At 38.5% G+C, this 20,212-nt stretch overlaps 1 protein-coding gene across 1 annotated transcript; it reads right to left on the reverse strand.

Moving 5' to 3' along the window:
- Nucleotides 1-3,965: 3,965 nt before the first annotated feature.
- LOC149266680 (mavicyanin-like) lies at nt 3,966-6,009 on the reverse strand. The gene is made up of 3 exons (XM_089397199.1): nt 5,855-6,009; nt 5,523-5,696; nt 3,966-4,468 (listed from the first exon to the last, which is right to left on the reverse strand). Exons 2-3 carry the CDS (start codon nt 5,689-5,691, stop codon nt 4,098-4,100), a joined length of 540 nt encoding a protein of 179 aa, XP_089253325.1. The 5' UTR covers nt 5,692-5,696; nt 5,855-6,009; the 3' UTR covers nt 3,966-4,097.
- Nucleotides 6,010-20,212: the final 14,203 nt, after the last annotated feature.

Genomic DNA, 20,212 nt, shown 5'->3' on the forward strand with positions numbered 1-20,212 from the left:
GTTGAATTTTTGCTCACGTGGACCAAAATTAAATTAAAAAAAATATATATATATATATATCTAAAAAAAAATTAAACATCTTTACTCTTTACTAAAGTTAATACCATTTAGTAAAATAAAGTAAAACCGTTATTTCCACACAAAGAAGCCAAAATCTTGCTCCAAAATCGTTTAATATTTTTTTTAATTAAATATTTGTAAAATGAATAAAGGAAAACCATATCTTATGTATATATTAAATTCTCTAAAGACAAAATATTTCCAATTCAAAGTTGTAATATTTGAAAATTGTCTTATCATTCTATGTAAAAGTATCATTAAACCTAATATTAATATTAATATTTTATAACATTAATAACTTAAGACTAACATAATATTAAATTTTTTATATTATAATATATATTAATATATCATGATATATATTAACTCTACATATATATGGGAGGGAAGAACAAAGACAAAGTGATAGAGGTGGACAGATAGAGGGAGTGAGAGGAAGGGAGAGAAAGGGAGAGAGATAAGGATGAGAGAGGACTTGAGAGACATGAGGAGAGGAAGGGATAGAGAAATGGAGTTGGAAGGAAAGAGAGGGAGGGAAGAGAGAGAAAAGTGGAGAGAGAGAGAGGGGGGGTGACAAGGGAGAGATGGAGAGAGAGTATATATGTTTGGGATGAGATAGAGAGATAAATTAGGAGAAATAAAGAGAAAAAGGGGGGGAGAATGAGAGATAGTGACATAGTTGGATGGTAGAGAGAGAGAGAGAGAAATATACAGAGATAAGGGGGGATAAAGAGGGAGGTAGGAGAGTAAGGTAGAGAGATGAAGGAAGAGACTTAGATGTGAGAGAGAGAAGGAGAGAGGAAGGGAGAGAAAGAGGGAGGTAAGAAGAAAGAAACAAAGAGAGAAAGGTGGAGAAAGAGAGAGGAAATGATAAGGGAGATGGAGGGAGAGGAAGAGAGGAGAGCAAGAGGGAAGAGAGATAGAAGGGGAAGGAAATGGGAGGGAGAGATAGATAAATACAGAGAAAGACTGTGTATGTTTTGGGGGTGATATAGAGAGACAAAAGAGAGATAGAGAGAGATAGATATATAGATGGAAGGGGATGAGAGGGAAGAAGAAAGAGATATAGAGAGGGAGATATAGATATATATGGAGGGATAAAACATGTGTGTTTGGAGATGGGGGGTGAGTTAGAGAGACAAATAAGGAGAGATGAAGGGAGATATAGATATATATAGATGGGGAAGACACAAAAGAAGAATTATTGCACTAGATGGATTGATTTCAGTATAGATGGTGATTTACAATCCTATTTGATTGCTTTGACTGAAGGAGATAAAATCAAGGACATGGGAGAGGAGGAATGAAGAGACAGAGAAGGTGAGGTGTGAGAAAGGGAGAGAAGGGTAAGAGAGAGAGAGGGAGACACAAAGATGAATAGGGAGAGAGGGGGAGAGAGAGAAGGACAGAGGGAGGGAGATAATGATAGGGTTGGAGAGAGAGAGAGAGAGAGAGAGAGAGAGAGAGATGGGGCGGGGGAGAGAAGGAGTTAAGAGAGAAAGGGGGAGATATGACTTAGAGAGAGGAGGAGAGAGGGAGGACAAAGAGATGGATTTGGAAGGGGAGAGAGGGAGGGAAGAAAAAATACATACAAAGAGAAAAATGGAGTGCAAGAGAGAGAGAAGCAGAGTGAAAAGGAAGAGATGGAGAGAGAGAGTGTGTATGTTTTGGGGTGAGATAGAGAGACAAACAAGGAGATATGGAGGGAGATATAGATATATATGGAGGGGGAAGAGAGGGAAGAATATTTCTTGCAATAGATGCATTGATTTCAGTGTAGATGTTGATTTCTAATCTTATTTGATTTGTTGCACTAGATGCACTGATTTCGGTGTAGATGTTTTCTAATTCTATTGGATTTCTTGCACTAAATACATTGATTTCAATGTAGATGTTGATTTCTAATTCTATTTGATTGCTTGCACTATATGCATTGACTTTTTGGTGATGGTGATTTCTAATTCTATTTGTTTGCTTGCACTAGATGCATTAATTTCAGTGTAGATGGTGATTTCTAATCCTATTTGATTGCTTACACTAGATGCATTGATTTGTAGATTATGATTTTTAATCCTATTTGAATTCTTGCACTAGATGCATTGATTTTAGTGTAGATAATGATTTCTAACCTTATTTAATTGCTTGCACTAGATTCATTGATTTCAGTGTAAAATCAGATTTCTAATCTTATTTGATTGTTTGCAGTAGATGCATTGATTTTAGTGTAGATGTTGATTTATAATCTTATTTGATTGTTTGCATTGGATGCATTGATTTTAGTGTACATGTTTTCTAATCTTATCTGATTGGGTGCATTAGATGCATTGATTTCAGTGTACATGATGATTTCTCGTTTGATGTAAATCAAAGTATGATGGTACATTAACTTAAAGTGATTGGATTAACAATGTGCATTGATTTTAGTGTAAGCACAAAAAAATGATTGATAATTTTCATTGATTAATTTTCTGTTATAGTAATTCAACCTATTAATCTGCAGAGAGACAAGGTATGATGCTTACTACAAGAATTTGAGTTAGAGAATTGAATGGTTTACAATATTAACTATCCTTTTCATATAATCTATATGCAAACATGGAAACACTAACAAATACTTTAAAGATTTTGTAAATCTGACCACTCATTAAAAAAATCAAAATTACATTGTTTGTTGAATTTTGCAAAATAAACTAAAAATTAAAAAAAAAATCATCAAATTATTAGAAATAAATTATTTCAAACATTAGCAATGAAACAAATGAATTTAAGAGTAATCTTGATGCAGTGAATTATTGAAATCACTCTTCAAAATATATTAAATAGTACTAGGTAGAACACTATTAAGACTTATTAATTGTCAAATGTTGTGATACCTAAAATTAAATAAAATATATGTGCATTATCAATCATCTTGCAAACTATCGACAAGATTGTCTCCCTTCTTCATCACCAACTAATTACTAACAGATAATTACATACACATAGAGAAATATAACACAACAATTGTAACATTAACAAACATTACCATCCAAATCCAAACACAAAAACCACTCCTAGCATACAAGAGCAGACGTACAAACAAAAAATGATATAGAGATGCCAAACAAAGAAAACATAATGTGAATTTTAAAGTATGAAGTTTATCTCAAACATATACATAATAATGATACTCTAATAGAATATATAGTCACATCAAAGAAAGAAAACATAATGTAAATTTTAAAGTATGAAGTTTATCTCATATACATAATAATAATAATGATACTCTAAAAATGTGTCATTGTGTCCCTCAACTAGAACCAACGTAAATCCATCTAGCTCTAAATCTATTATGCCCCGAAAAATATCAATTCCTCCAAATGTAAACTTTTCTCAAATTCTAAGCTCCAACCAAAAAAATCAAATTAAAAACATAAATTTTCTTATATACCTATTCACCATATATTAAAATTCAAATGCACTTAATGATGGTATGCATATTGAGAAAGCACGGAGGGGTATTGTATGTTTGAGAGACAGGATATTTGTCTACGATAATTAAGAAAGCTATCCGATAGCTATGCAGGAAATGTACACATGTATATAAAAAAGACACTGGTATTAATTGCAGGCAACAACATCACTATTTTAAAATGCAACTAATTTCTACCTTATTTTATTTTTAATGACATTATTATTTATATTCATTTATTTTAACATTGTAAATCAGGAAAGTTTAAAGTGAAAAGCTTTTGACAGTTACTGAGGGCAGATTGTTGCATTTACGTAGACACTTGGAATTAGGATATCGTCGTTGAGACCCCACAAGAACAAGCCCACATTTTAGCTAACATTGCTTAGTTTTCTTGCTCTGTTCATCTAAATTTTATAGAAAGTGAATGGATCTATGCTTTTATTGCTTTATAAACAGTCTTGGAAAAAAATACATAATTGGAGTTTAAAAGTAATTTATTTGTCACAGCAATGTAACAGAAAATAGTGGGCACTGTATCTTCCCTGGCACTCATGGATATGATCATTTACATATATCATGACAATCAGAACATGCGCACCGCAAGAGCTCCGAGCACGATAGACCCCACAAAAACAAGCCCATCCTTTATCTGCACGCCTGAAGCTGCCATGGCTGCGCTTGTTGGCGATGACACTGTGGGGCTTTTGGTAGATGTTGGAGGAGGAGAAGTAGCCGACCCCGTTGTTGGGGCGGCGGCAGCAACGATAATGGCGAGTTTCATACCGCCAGCACAGTGCCCAGCCGTTCCACAAATGAAATACTTGTTGCCGGCGCTGCCCAATACAATGGTTGTGCTTCCTCCCTTTTTCGTTGCTGTCGGATTAGATGTTGAACACGAATCGTAGGCCGATTTAGTAACCTCGAGCACATCGTGGTCCGTTGTGTATTTGAAGACTGCATTGAATAATCATTAAAAGTTGACCTATTGATGAGCAAATTGCAAATTCTGATTTCATAACAAAAAAACGGAGCAGTCTTAAGATTTTAGATTGAATCTGGTGATCTAATTTTCTTCAATTAAGTTATTTAAAATGTATTTTTTAGAGTTAGTTTTGAAAAACTTGATTTTTAAAGGAGAGTTGGGTGGAATTTCATATTTTTTTTTTATCAAAATTTAGTTTTTATAGTTTATTGGGTTTATGACTAAATATAATATCTTGAAAAATCTTTCCAATTATGGAAAATTTATAACTCAAATTTGTTATTCCAAAAAATTATAATTTAATTATAGACCAATAAAACTATAAAATATACAACAAAATCTTTAAAATATAAAACAAATTATGGCTTTCTTAAAAATTAAAATTCCAAAATCTTTCTATCAAGCCAAAATTAACCCAAAAAAACAAATAAACAAAACAAAACTTCTCAACTTCTCATAATTAAGTTACTACTGAAACTCTTAGATTAACAGAAAAAAGAAAACTTCTCACAATTAGACTGCTGCTATAAAACCAATAGTGTTGTCTAAATATTAGAGGATTTAAAGTTTTCTCTAGAATTCCATGAATGTTATTTTGCCAAATTTTAAAATCTATTTTCACTATACAGATTTACTAACTTGAATAATTTTTGGGTTATTCAAAATTCTAGAATTTACAACTCAATATTGTGATTTCAACACATCCTACCAATTTCTAGCCGCAGCAAACAGAGAAATACACCCCCCCAAAAAAAACCCTCCAACAGTTAACAAATAAACACATCCTACCAATTTCTGACCGCAGCAAACAGAGAAATACACCCCCAAAAAAAACCCTCCAACAGTTAACAAATAAAATTAAACCTATCCATTTAACACATCTCTACCTATCTTTACCAGATTCTAAACGCAGTAGACCAGAATACAAACCAGAAAACCCTCCAAAACTTATTACAGAGAGAGTCCAACAACATATCTGAACTTTTGTAATTCCTAAAATGAGAGGACTGGGATTGTAGTGCTTACTGAGACTATCGCCCACACTGAATGTTTTGCCAGTAGCCCACGTAGCGTAGTTGACGCCCAGATTCCACTGCTGGTTGCCCCCGACGGTGTAGTTCGTCCCGGCCATACAATTATATGGCAAAAACATAATCATCACCATGGCCATTGACAATGCCGTTGTAATCTCCATTTCTTCTGCCAAAACCACAGCCATTTCGCCATTAAAACAAGAAAAACAGACACTACATCACTACACTTAAAATGTTTGCAATTACGAATTGAAGAATCCATTGCAGGAATAACGTTTCAAGAAAGATTAAAACAGTGTTCTGAACCAATTGAATCATTAATACATTTTCCGCTGCTTGTAGCTTCCTGGAATTTGGCACAGACGATGTGATTGCAGATGCAGGTGTTTCTTAGAATTGCAGATTTAAAGGGAAAAGGTATTATGAATGACAACCAACAGTGTTACCCATTGAATGTTGATGTGGAATACACTAAATGTAAAGTTGGAGATATAACATGCTCTGAACAAACGCACATGGGTGGGCTACAGTGCGTAAATGCGTACAGCAAAGCTGGTTGGTGGGTAAGGTGTCGATTTAATATAATATAACGAGAAAAGTACCGAACAGTGGTGTCCCAACTCTAAATGATTATTCTTTTGTTGTATCTTGCTCTCAAACGAAGATTGGAATGATGGACGCAGAGAACATAGTTCATGTATAGTGTAATCTTCATGTTCATCTTTTTGGAAAAATATAGGGTGCAAGGTTGGTGGCCAGTTATATTTTAATGTGGAAAGTGGCTAGGTGACCTCATGATGAATATTTTTAAGTGGTTGTGTGAGCTAAGGCCTTGGACAATCTTGAGAATATTTTTGGTTTTCCTTTTCATAAAGTTGATAAGGTAGGCTATGATATCAAACATGTTGCAAATTATTCCTTTAGTAAAGTTAGATAAGAGGTGCTATGATGACCATATATATCATGTTGAAATGACTACTAATGAATATGGAATTCTTTGAATCAAATGCCCACCGACCTTTCCTTTTTCTAATCAAGCGCCATTTAAGGCAATGCGTGGGTATTTTTGCCATTTTGCACATTCCCATTTTCACTTACATATAGCTCATACCGGATAATGATAGAGATATATAAGAATTATTATTTTATTTTTTTTATAATGCTTGTTTTATATATATATATATATATATATATATATATATATAAAAGTTGATATTTATATCAATATAGATCTAATTTTATTTAATATGACTTGAGAGGAATCGTGTGATTTAACATGAACAGAGAGAAATATTTTACATAACATGTACATAGAGACATTTTATGATGCAAATTAAAATGATTTTTTATTATTAACATTTTTCTAATTATATGTCAATATTAACTAGTATCAAAATATTTTATCAATAACCAAATTATAAAATTTAAACATCCTACTCACACATTTTTTTACTTCTAATTACTTTACAACATATTCGTTTTTTTCTATTTAGAACATAATTTTTAACTTTTATTTTTATTTGAAAGGGAACGCATAGACGGACAAACTTACACATCCCTTTCATACTGGGTTGTAGAATAAACCTCTTGAGTCAAATCATTATTATTAATATTATTAATTAATTTACAAAATATTTTAAAAATAATATTAATAATGTTTCTATATATAACTAATATATATTTATAGGAATGGTTAATTGAGTTATTATTTATTTTATATTTTGACAAGCTTGTTAAGTAAGTTTCCAAGAAGATTATAAAATCTCTTTAATTAACATAAATATATTCCTTCAATATTTAAACACAATTCTTTTAATGTGAATACACTTGAGATAAAAGAAAGCCACTCATTTCTATCAGAGTTAAATTATATGTTTTTATTTCATTTTTTTAACCAACATGTTGTAGCGGCTAAAACCACCCTCCAAAATTCTAGTTCGCATGCAAATTTCAGAGCCTACTTTGGCTCATGTGACTGATCGTTCCTTGGTCACTTGTTGGTAAGCTAATGATCTTAAGCCCCCTCCTTGATCTTAAGATTTGTTCACGTTCTCATCTTTATGCAGTATGTGTCATATTTGGGCATAAAGATTATTATTTGTCATGCAAAGTGAATGTTATTCTCCTTGAAGGGGAAATATTGTGTGTATGGGTTGTTCTCATTACATAGGCATGTTTCACACTCAATTCATGCACTCTTGTCACAAAGGTTGTTGCATCAAGCAGGGTATGCATTTTATGTTTTGGATAGTCTATGTTGTATCACCAAGTGTTCGTGTGTGATCATAGTCATGTTCTATCACTGTTTGCATCAATCTCATTGATCTCACACTTAGCCCAGTTTCCCAAGCAACCTAGCCTTATCTAGCTTTCTAGAGCTACGCACTTTGCTTCTGTAACCCTCAAGTTTTTTCCCTTGTTTGTTGGAACTGCACAATGTGCAGAGACCCTAGCCTCCCTTGGCATCCAAAACTGTGTAGTGGTATTCTCCAGTGTCCTTCCCTAGCTAGAATCAACTATGTTCATAAACTGCGCAGTGTTGTCCCTCAGTTTCCCAACCAACACTGCACTCCAGAAGTGTGCAGAGTAGTCAGGAAGCCAACATTTCTCTCCAGAAATGCGCAGAGAATTTAGGCAACCATCACTTCTCTCTAGAAATGCATAGAGTAGTCAGACAGCTAATACTTCTCTCCAGAAATGTACAAAGCAGTCAGGCAGCCAGCACTGCTCTCCAGAAATGCGCAGAGCAGTCAGGTAGCTAGTACTCCTCTCTAGAAATGCATAGAGCAGTCAAACAACCATCACTGCTCTCTAGAAATGCGCAAAGTAGTTTGACTACCCTGCATTAAGAAACTATGCAGAGGTGTCCTCCCAGGACCACATCTCGCAGCAGTGTCTTGTCATCAGAAAATGTGCAGTATTGTCCCTCAGCTGCTCAAGTTGCACTGCACTCAGAAACTACACAGAGGTGTCCTCCCAGGACCCCATCCCGTAGCAGTGTCTTGCATCTCAAAACTACGCAGTGTTGTCCTAACCCCCTAGCATCCTTGCTCCCAGAAATTGTGCAAAGCAACCTAACCTTTCTCTAGAAAACTACGCAGAACAGGTCAACAACCTTTCTCTCATAAATTGCGCAAAGAAGGAAGCCCAACCTTGCTTTGCAAAACTACACAAATCATCCAGGTAGTAGTTACTGTCTACTGAAATTGCGCATATCTATCTCTGAGTGATTACAGGAAAATATGGCATGCTAGATCACTCTCAAGGAGTTGAGAAGAAGGAACAAGAAACCATATTATGATAAAAGATCAGGACCTCATGCAAACTTTGTCATATGCATGATCATATCAAGGGTAAGTTGGTAAGTAAAGAATATATTTTCAAATACATCTCATAGTGTAGCTTGAAGCACTGCTTGTCACTGTCATATCATTTTGTCTTCAATAACATGCATGTTTGCAAGCACAAAGTCATTTCATGTGTTTCCTCTACGTGTCTTGCTTCCCTCTTGCTTGTTTGACCAACTGTCTTCTTGGCATGTTGATTGTTATGCCATGCTTGCAACCTAGTTCTAGTAATGTCGAAGATTTTTCTTTCTGTGTTTGGGTTATCTTAGATATGCGAACACCTGTCACACTCACACAAAAAGTTGTAAGCATTGTCGCACACATTTCATCATGTTCGTTCAATGATGTCTCAAGTGTCGCACTTGTCACTCTTAACTCTTAGACAATCTCATTGATTACATGTTTGTCTTGTTCAGTTGAGGTGTCTTGTCACCAAGTCGTGTTAAGTGTGTGATCACATTTTCATGTATGCACAAGTACACTCACTTTCAAACTTAGTCAATTTTCCTGAAAATCTGTCGACCGGATAACCCTCTGTCAACCGGACCCAATCTCAGTAACCTTGCACTGCTACCCAAAACTGTGCAGAGATTGAAACTGTCCTCTGGGCAACCTGCACTGCACAATTATTGAAATGAGCCCACTGATGGACTCCCAGAACTTTGCATAAGTTTTTCCATAAACCGATCAATTCTATGCTTCCTGCAAGATCTTCCATCAAGCCTCCCGCTAGTTAACCGGAAGTAATGACTTGAGTTGTGACCCAGGGCTATATTGATCTCCAAAATTGCACGAAGTTGTCCTCCACCTGCCCTTCTTCCCCACTCTGCAACCAGCCCAAGAATTGCGCAGACCTGTCCTACACCAACCCTTCTTCCCTACTCTGCAAACAACCTAGAAACTTCACAAAATGGTGAGGGAGGGTTCCCTGGTGACCTACACTGCTCACTCAAAAAACTGCGCAGATCTAGATGCCACCATCCCTTCTTCCCTGATCTATAATTAGTCGAGGAATTGCGCAGAATTGTTGGGGCTCGAATTATCTCCCAAGATTGCACAATTTTGACCAGAAACTCTTGCAAAGCAATCATGTCCCCCTCTGGAAAACTGTGCAAATTTTTCTACCAGTGCCTCCTACTGCCCGCACTATCTTCCCCGAAGAAATTGCGCAGATCGTAGCTTAATGACTTGCCTAGTGTTCCCCTTGAAAATTGCACAGATTGGCCTAGCAGCTCCATGATACCTTGCCTGGCCTTCCTCCACACAACTGTCACTGTTGTCCTAGATTATGGAAACATGTCTCCTAGTAACATTTGGGCAGCTTTTCTCCACAGTGCTTTGGATCCTTGTATCCCAGCCTGAGTTGTGCTCTATGCAGTTTCAGTGCCTTATGCCTCTCTCGATCACCTCCACTGAAATGGAAAACAATGCATCATGATAGACTAGGAGATTTTTGGATTTGATGTCGTCTCATCATGAGTGATTGCAGGAACAGGTACATCGATGAAACATGGTGCAATGATGAATGACATGGAAAAGAGGCACATGCTAGAAGGCTTTCTCATGGTCGAACGAACACCTGAAGCACATCAAGCACGCGAGTGAAAGGGACAAATTCACATGCACCATCAAGCAAAGACCAAGACCATCGAAGACCCTGCACACTTTTCCATGTGGAGGTGAATACATATCCAACCGAGAGCGTACCATCACTCAACAACACAACAACACGACACTGACACCACAGTTAGCCAGTACATGTCAGCAGTGTCATGTTGAGTTGTGTCATCCACATCACTATTATGGGCCATACTTGGTGTAATCAATGTAATTTAAAGTGGAAGTCCAAGAGGCCCACATATGGAGTCGAATAGTCATGTAAAGTTGAAAAGTCATAGGAAGTAAAATAGTCATGAAGGAATCAGAGAGTCACAAGGGTTAGTTATACCCCCTTGGCTATATATACCCCCTCATTAATGAGCAAAGGAATTTTCACCTTGGACCCTCCCAAATAGCCTTGAGAGTATGTAATTTGTTCTTTGAGGAGCGAGGAGTAGCTCTAATGTCCCACTAATAGGACTAGTGATGTATGGTGTACATAAGTGTCTTGGATCTTTTTCTTAGTTCAGAAAACTGTCTCAGGCCAACATGTTTTTACGCATGTTTTTTATCCATTTGTAAGACTATTCTTTAAATGTTTGTAATGCATGTTTTCTTAACCTATACTAAGATAGTTGAACTACTTCTTGGTTATAACGGCAGTCACCACTGCATGGACTATTCTATTGGATGGTGTATTTGTTTTCCCTTGAACTTTGGTTTTCACAACTGTCGCATCTGCTGTGGACTATTCCACTGGATGGTGGACAGACCCTTTTTTTTGTTCTCTTATGTTTCTTCCTGGGTTTTAACTATTCCCTCTGATCAAGAGGCTCACTTTACCTCCCCCCTTTTGAGACTAAGAGAACCTAGACACAAAGTTACATTATGCACTCACCATGGACACTCACCTCACTTTCTTGAAGTTACAAGCATGGGACTCCTACACCAAACGTTGTGACTCCTACAGCAAACGTTGTTGAACAGTAAGAGGTAAGGAAAATCTCTAATATAATGACAACTAGGTCATCATACCGGATGGGACTCCTACACCAAACGTTGTGAGGTCTAGTTGGGACTTCTTACTAGGGAGATCCCTTAAATGTTGGAGGTTCTAGCACTATCAACATTTCTGGCACCAGAAGGATGGCCAAATGAAAAGCTGAGTCCTTAAAGTTGGTTTTAAATCTTCACACATCTATCATGTCTTATGTTACACTTCATCGTCCAAGATGTATGTCTTATGGAGATGAGTTTGAAATCTTGGAGGAGTTCTGGAATGTCTTCTCACAGAACACATATGAAGGTGAAGGCAGAACAACTTGGAAGAGGCATAGTCTTGCCTTTTCCAATCTTTCTAAAAACCTCAAACCCCATGAGGATTATGTGATCTGCGCATTGTTCACATTCAGACTTCATGGGAACCCATTGCAATGGCTTGTCACACTGCCCGAAATATCTGTTTACTCATTTGGTCACTTTGTTGTAGAGTTATCTCATGTTTTCCATAATTTTGATCATCAAGCACTATAGGTTTTAACCCCGTACAGAAATTACCTGCATACGAATTCTAAAACACAAAAAATAAGCAAAGAGAGAGCATAACACATAAAACACATATACACAGAGATTTTCCCCTGGATCCAAAATTGGGACTACCAGCTTGATTTTTCATTATGTTCCTTTCAATGTTATAATACATATTTATACATGTCGAAGCATCCAATACCATGGACCGAAAACCATCGCGTCCAATACCATGGACCAAAAACCATCACGTCCAAAAAAAACATGTGCGAAAATCATGCACAAAACCATAGGTGGTTACACCTCAAACCCCCTGTGACCCACCCAGTACACAATTGGCGCAACGAAGGGGGCTCCGCCCCCCCTCTAACCCCCCGGTTAACTACGTGGGCTAGTCGTGGAAAGAATATAACACAACCCAACATTCTCCCACTTGTTGTTTTCTTTCCACAGGAGGCCACAAGAGAGCTTAGTCATTTTTCCAGCCCTGAAATGCCCATTGTCTCTCTACACCAAGAGAACTTCTTAGAGCTCATAGATTTTGTCAATGCATCTGTAGTATTCTTCAAAGTGTCCAGCTTTACCAGCAACACCTTTTTGTCTTCTATCATATCCCTCACAAAGTGATATTGAACATCAATGTGCTTTGTCTTTGAATGATATGTGGGGTTCTTTGCCAAGAAAATTGCACTTTGGCTATCACAGTCTATCCTTATAGCTCCCTGTACTAACCCCATACTTGAACACAATCTCTGCAACCAAACTGCTTCCTTGCTTGCATGAGTGGCTGCCATGTATTCTGCCTTTGTAGTTGATAGTGCCACTACAGATTGTTTCTTACTCATCCAACTAACTGCACCTCCAAATAGGTTAAACACATACCCACTTGTAGATCTTCTTTGATCCAGATCTCTAGCCCAGTCTGCATCAACAAAGCCACGAATATCCAAAATTCTGTCCAATCTTGATCTTCCTTGGTAGCACAAACCATAATCACTAGTGCCACGCAAATACCTGAAAACCCGCTTCATTTCTATCCAGTGCTCCTTCCCTAGTTTTGACATAAACTTGCTCAATACTTCCACTGCATGTGCAATGTCTGGTCTAGTACAGACCATTGCATACATCAGGCTACTGACTACACTTGCATATGGAACACGGGACATGTCCTCTTCCTCTTCTTGTGTCTTGGGACACTGTTCAACAGATAACCTCACACCTACAGGAATAGGAACCTTCACCAGTTTACTATCCTGCATATTAAACCTCTACAATATTGTCTCGACATACTTCCTCTGGTTTAACCAGAGCTTCCTCTTTGCCTGATCTCTTTTAATTTCCATGCCCAAAATATAGTTTGCAGCACCAAGATCTTTCATGTCAAATTTGGAGGACAATTGGGTCTTCAAATCTTGAATAATTTCTTTGTCATTTCCAACTAGCAACATATCTTCCACATACAAGACCAGATAAATAACACGGTCACCAATTAATTTAAAATACACACAGTGATCTGCTTTGCTTCTGGTGAAGCCAAGTCCCCATATAAATGTATCAAATTTCTGATACCACATCCTTGGTGATTGTTTTAACCCATACAGAGACTTCTTTAACTTGCATATCAATTCTTTCTTACCCTTCACCGCAAAGCCTTCAAGTTGCTTCACGTATATTTCCGCTTCCAAAATCCCCATGAAGAAATGTTGTCTTCACATCCATCTGTTCTACCTCAAAATCAAAAGCAGAAGCAACAGATAAAAGTAATCTAATAGAAGTTACCTTGGCAACAGGAGAAAAAATATCACCAAAATCAATTCCCGACACCTTGGAATAACCTTTTTCTACCAACCAAGCTTTGTATTTCTCCACCTTTCCTTCTGCATTTGTCTTCTTCTTGAACACCCATTTGCTGCCAATGGGTTTCCTTCTAGCTGGCAACTCCACTAGATCCCAAGCCTCATTTTTGTGCAAAGATGCCATTTCATCAACCATGGCCTCTTTCCAAAGTTTTCCATCCTCTGAATCTAATTCTTCCTTCACAGTTCTGGGATCATCATCAGTAATAGATAAAGAAAAATTTGAACAGAAAGCAGATGGACTATACCTTTCTGGCTACCTTCTTTCTCGAACTGATCTTCTCACACCCGGAGTTTGTGGCTCTTCATCTTCTAATTCCTCCTCTGATGTAGAGTCTGATTCTTCCTCTTTTAGCTCAAACTCTATCTTCTCAGGTTCTTTTGGTTGGACTTCATGTTTAATAAATTCTTTCACCTCTCTGAACACTACATCTCGGCTGTACACAACCTTCCTTGTTGTTGGGTTCCAAAGCTTATAACCCTTTAAACCATCCTTATACCCAATAAAGATGCACTTTTTAGATTTACTATCCAACTTGGTTCATTTCGCCTTTGGAACATGTACATATGCATCACATCCAAATACCCTCAAATGTGAAAGAGAGGGTTTCTTACCAGTCCATACCTCTTGTGGATTCTTATCCTCCAACGCTGATGAAGGTGATCTATTGACCAGGTAACATGTTGTCTCCACCGCCTCTGCCTAAAATTCTTGTCCTAACCTGGTACCACTGAGCATGCTTCTTGCCCTTTCCATCAACGTCTTGTTCATTCTTTCTGCAACTCCATTTTGCCGAGGTGTATATGGAGTAGTCTTCTGCCATGCTATACCACACTTCTTACAGAATTCTTTAAATTCCTTACTACAAAACTCTCCACTGTTATCTGTCCTCAGCACCTTTATCTTCTTCTCTGTCTGGTTTTCCACCAGAGCCTTAAATTCTTTAAACCTGTCAAAGACTTCAGATTTCTTCTTAAGGAAATATATCCATGTATTCTTTGAGAAGTCATCTATAAATGATACATAATACATAGACTCACTTAGTGATGGAACCTTCACAGGTCCAAACACATCACTGTGCACAAGTTCTAATATCTGTTTCGCCCTCTTACTACCAGAGGGGAAACTCACCCGATTCTGCTTCCCATATACACAATTTTCACAAAAATAAAAATCCAGAGAGCTATTACTCATACCGTTACCATGAAGTATTCGAAGGCCCTTCTCTCCAATATCTCCAAGCCTTTGATGCCACAACATGGTCTTCTCTCCAGAGACCACTAGTTTTCTGCTCCACTTTCAGGAACCACAGAACTATTGCACCCATCAATAACAGTGCTACCTTGCAGCTTGTACAGAGTTCCAATTCAAACTCCCCACATCAATACCAGTGCACACCAAACCATTTTGTAGGTATCTTTCTTGAACACTATTTTTACACCCGCATCATCCAGCTTGCTTACAGAAATCAGATTTTTGGCCAATGCACGAATATGTAGAACACCCAGAAGTGTTCTAACCCTTCCACCTTGCAACTTCAACTTTACTACTCTGCGACCAATGATTCTAGCCTTCCTATCATCCCCTAAGAATACATAGATTTCTCATACTCACAGAACCACTTTCTATGGGGAGTGAAGTGAACGGATGCACCTGAGTCAATCAACCATGCCTCATGATCTACATGTGTACTTGAAGAAGCCAAGTACATATCCCCACCTTCATCTGAGGTGGTTTTCGCCACTACAGAAGGAGCATCATCAGATCCCTTTCCTTTATCAGGAACTTTAGATTTACAATCCCTTTTGTAGTGCCCTTCCTTTCCGCATTTCTAGCGCACCACCTTTACAGGCTTTCCTAGAGATTTAGATCTCCCTCTAGATTTAGATCTCCCACTCGATGACTTATTTTTGTTTCTATTCTGGGACCATCCTCGTGCAGACAAGGCATCACCATTATGGCTCTCCATATTTTTCTGCCTCATTTCCTCCGTCAGCAAGGATGAGACTATTTCGTCAAACTGCAAGGCAGTTGCATTGCTACCTATTGCAATAACCAGACTATCCCACGAATCTAGTAGAGAACACAACAAACTGATGCACTTATATTCATCTGAAATTTTAATATCAACAAATGCTAACTAACTTACCACAGTATTAAATGCATTCAGATGATCTATCACTGAGTCTCCATCTTTCATCCTTAGGTTATACAGCTTTTTCTGTAGGAACAGTTTATTCACCAGAGACTTAGATTGGTACAAAGTCCCTAACTTGTCCCACAAAGCCTTCGCTGTAGCTTCTCTTGATACATTCAGCAATACTAAATCTGAGACACACAATCGTATTGTGCTCTTTGCCTTCCGATCCAACTTCTTCCATTCTTTATCGGACACTCTCATTGGTTTAGTACCCGAATCTACCACGATCCACTAATCTTTATCCATCAATAGATCCTCCATATTGAGTTTCCACAACTCAAAACTCAGACCATTAAATTTCTCGATCTCTATCTTTCCACTGCTCTCCATATTCTTTCACCACCAGAATCGATCTCGCAGATCTCCCACTGAACAAGGTCTACCATAGGCCCGAGTGAAACCCCTCAGCAACAAAGGCGTCCCCTTGAAGCCAAAACTACTCTGATACCAAATGTAGGTTTTAACCCCGTACATAAATTACCTGCATACAAATTCTAAAACACAAAAAATAAACAATGCGAGAGCATAACACATAAAACACATATACATAGAGGTTTTCCCCTGGATCCCAAAACCGGGACTACCAGCTTGATTTTTCATTATGTTCCTTTCAATGTTATAATACATATTTATACATGCCGAAGCATCCAATACCTTGGACCGAAAACCATCGCGTCCAAAAAAAACATGTGCGAAAATCATGCACAAAACCATAGGTGGGTACACCTCAAACCCCTTGTGACCCCCTCCCCCCGGTACACAATTGGCACAACGAAGGGGGGCTCCACCCCCCCTCTAACCCCCCAGTTAACTACGTGGGCTAGCCATGGAAAGAATATAACACAACCCAACAAGCACTCAATAAATAAATTTTGAAATTACAGAAAGCACTTGTGAATCCATTGAGCAATTTCACACATCTTTGTGTAATCTTGCATTTCAATTTCCTGAATATGAAATTGATTGGGAATTTCTTGATGGAAGATTTAAGTACCTTCTTCACATATCTCAAAATCGACATGTGTTAGAATCATTCAAACCCATCACAGCATACCTCAGTGTTAGAGCTGCTAAATCCAAGGTGGACACAATTGCTATCACAAGTGACTGTTTGTCCTCATCTTCTCAAAGAGTTCTAGCCCCACAGTGTGAGGTGGGCAAAGGTACACATCTATCTATTGAATTGTCACATCCTCCCATCCAACCTACTGTTATTATCTGTGTAGATTTGGCTTGCAAGATTGTTGGTTGTCACATGGACTTCTTTCCTCAACCTCTGTCCTCGCGTTCTATTGATCCTCCGAATTGTATTGTGTTGTGTTCTCTCATTCTGGACTCCACAATTGTTTTTCACAAGGATCAAGTTGTTGATAGGGTTGGTGTTGTGGAGCTAGCATGTGTTGTCATTCATCGTGAGTGTGTGTGGGAATTTGAAGAAGAACCTGTGGTGAAGGATGACCTCCTTCTATCCTCTCCTCATCCGCTCTATCCTAACATCCTTTGTGAATTTACCATTTCTGATTTTCCCTGTGAAAACATATCGTCGGATGTTTCTACTTCTGATAATTCATAGGACACACTGGATGTCAGTCTATCATTACATTGTGGACAGGACACATATTTATCTAAAAATCCATTCAATCTTTCATCTCTCATTTCCAAAAACACAGAGAGAGAAAATCCTTGTTTCTCATCAACCCCTCTGCATGATTCATCATATCATGAGGATGTCGATTAATGTCCCAAATTTTCTGATTTTGGTTGTCGTGATCTCTTTCAATCACGAGGTTGATTCAGTCATTGTTAATCTTTGTAAGCCACCGATCGTTGATAATATACCTGCTGATGAAGTGGAAACCCCTCAAGTGGTCGAGGCACTTCACCCCACGCTGATGGTTATGTTAGGCCCTCATTATCCTAAGTTTAGTTCCACTTCCGGTCAAAAATTTGTTGAAACAATCAAGGCTCTTCATCACTGTCCTATGTGCATTGCAAATTAATCTAGTTCATAGATTTTTCTTCCTCCATATGAAACACACGATCCCACCACTCATGCATTGGAGGAATCATTGATCTGGATTTAAACAGGAATGCAACAAATTACAGAGATAACCACAAACGTAGAGATGAAGCGGAACTAATACTTCATTTCATTAATGTAAAATACTGAAATATGCTTACAAACAGAAATGGAAATAAACCAGTTAGGGTGATGGTAGCTTATCCCTGAGAAAAGATGTGGCGGCTACATGCCTCTGAACTACCTTAAAATGAGGCTCAAGGGCCTTTTTATTATTGAACAATAAGAGGAAACCCTAAAGAACCAAAACCCCAACCTGAGGAGATGTAACACCGAGAGTTTATGGGCCCCATTGGGGTGAGTTGGACAACCAACTTCCAGAGGTCACGAATTGGTTATATTATCTCTGTTTGACATGCATGATAACACGTTGGAAAGATCTCTCTGAGGACTATGACAAAAAAGACGATTTTAAATTAAAATTTGTTGGTGGTAGATTTCGAAAAAAATGTCATTTAGGGCCTCAAAACAGCTCCGAAAGTTTAGAACTCGAAAAACTACTAAAAGTAGTAAACTGTGCTACAATTAAGGAAACTAAAAAACTGAAAGAAGCAATGGTGGGATACCAAGTGGAATTGGCGGGTGGCCACCAATATCCACCTAGATCATTCCTCCCCCCTTAGGAAGCAATGGTCCCCATTGCGTTGAGTTCCTCCATGAGATGAGGAAGCTTCTGCTGAACTTGGTCCCTAGTGAGCCACTTGCCCTAGTGAAGGAGTTGGCCTGCTTTGACAACTCGATATAGTTGGATATTCTGCTCGAGTGTGCTTGATCTGTGTGTCCATGATCCAATCAGTTGCAGCTTTTTCCATGCAATCTGGATTCAATTATGTGGGTGTGAGCTCTTCTGCAATGTCAGATGTGTCTAGTAATGGTGGAAAGTATGGCCGAAGGCGGTCCACATTGAACACTTGGTGCAGGCCAAGGAATGGGGGAATGCTGAGCTCAAGCGCATTGTCACCCACAGCCTTGGTAATGGTGTAAGGACCATATCAGAGTGGTTTGTGTTTCCGATAGGCTTCGGTAAGGCATTCCTTTTGAAAATGCAACCAAAATTTGTCACCCACCTAAAACTTGTGTGGCACCCGTTGTTGATCATGTCACTGCTTGTACTTGGCATTTGATTTCTCCATAATGTCATGGACCTACTGGCGAATATGTTGGATGTGCTCAATGAAGTTGTTTGCCTTATCTGTTTCAGACTAGACATGAGCCGAATCTGCGTGAGTAGCTGCAAATGGCATGGCCACATCAATGGGACATAGTGGTTGGAATCCCAAGCCCACCTAAAAAGGGTTGTGGCCAGTCAAGCTGTGGAGAGCCCGGTTGTAGTTGTGCTGAACATAGGGGAGGCTCTCATCCCATGTGTGTGGATGCTTTGAGTTGTACATGCACAAAATGTGTACGATCATCCTATTGACAACCTCTGTCTAGCCATCAGTTTGAGGATGGAAGGCTGTGGACTTAATGAGTTTGGTGTCCAACATCGATTAGAGACTGGACCAAAATGTATTGAGGAACCTGCTGTCTCAATCTGAGATGATAGACTGTGGGATCTCAAAGTGTACCCACACTCGTTCAAAGAAGAGTTTAATAGTGGCTTCTGCTTTGATATTCTTCTTGTAGGCTATAATGGCTGTTACACAGTAATTTGTCACTGTCTCCCTGTCAGTCACCCTACTGTGTCAAGAATTCACAATAATCAAGTTCATGCCTTCTGAACTGGCCCAAAACCCACTTTTCCAAAGTTTTCCTCATCAGCGCGTCTGTTTCTAAAATATCCGCGCTGACCGGCGGCTCTTAATGTTTTCAGTGCGCTGCCAGCGCGGAAGCACATCACTTCTCCGCGTTGGTCGCATTTTATGAGCCAGCGCACCTCTCCTTTGTATTGGGTCACGCTGACGTGACTTTCCCAGTTATCGAGGCGCGACGTCAGCGCGTCAGTTGCCTTATAATCCGCGCTGATCCTGTTTGGGCGAATTTGTTCCAACAGCCAGCCTTCCAGATCACTCCAGGTTTGGTTGTTGGCTTTGTGAGTATCGACTCCCTTCTATGGCATGTCTGTTCGACTC

The sequence above is a fragment of the Pinus tabuliformis genome, chromosome 6 (assembly GCF_031772625.1).
Source record: "Pinus tabuliformis cultivar Carrire ecotype Pingquan chromosome 6, CPIR1, whole genome shotgun sequence".
Lineage (NCBI taxonomy): Eukaryota > Viridiplantae > Streptophyta > Pinopsida > Pinales > Pinaceae > Pinus > Pinus tabuliformis.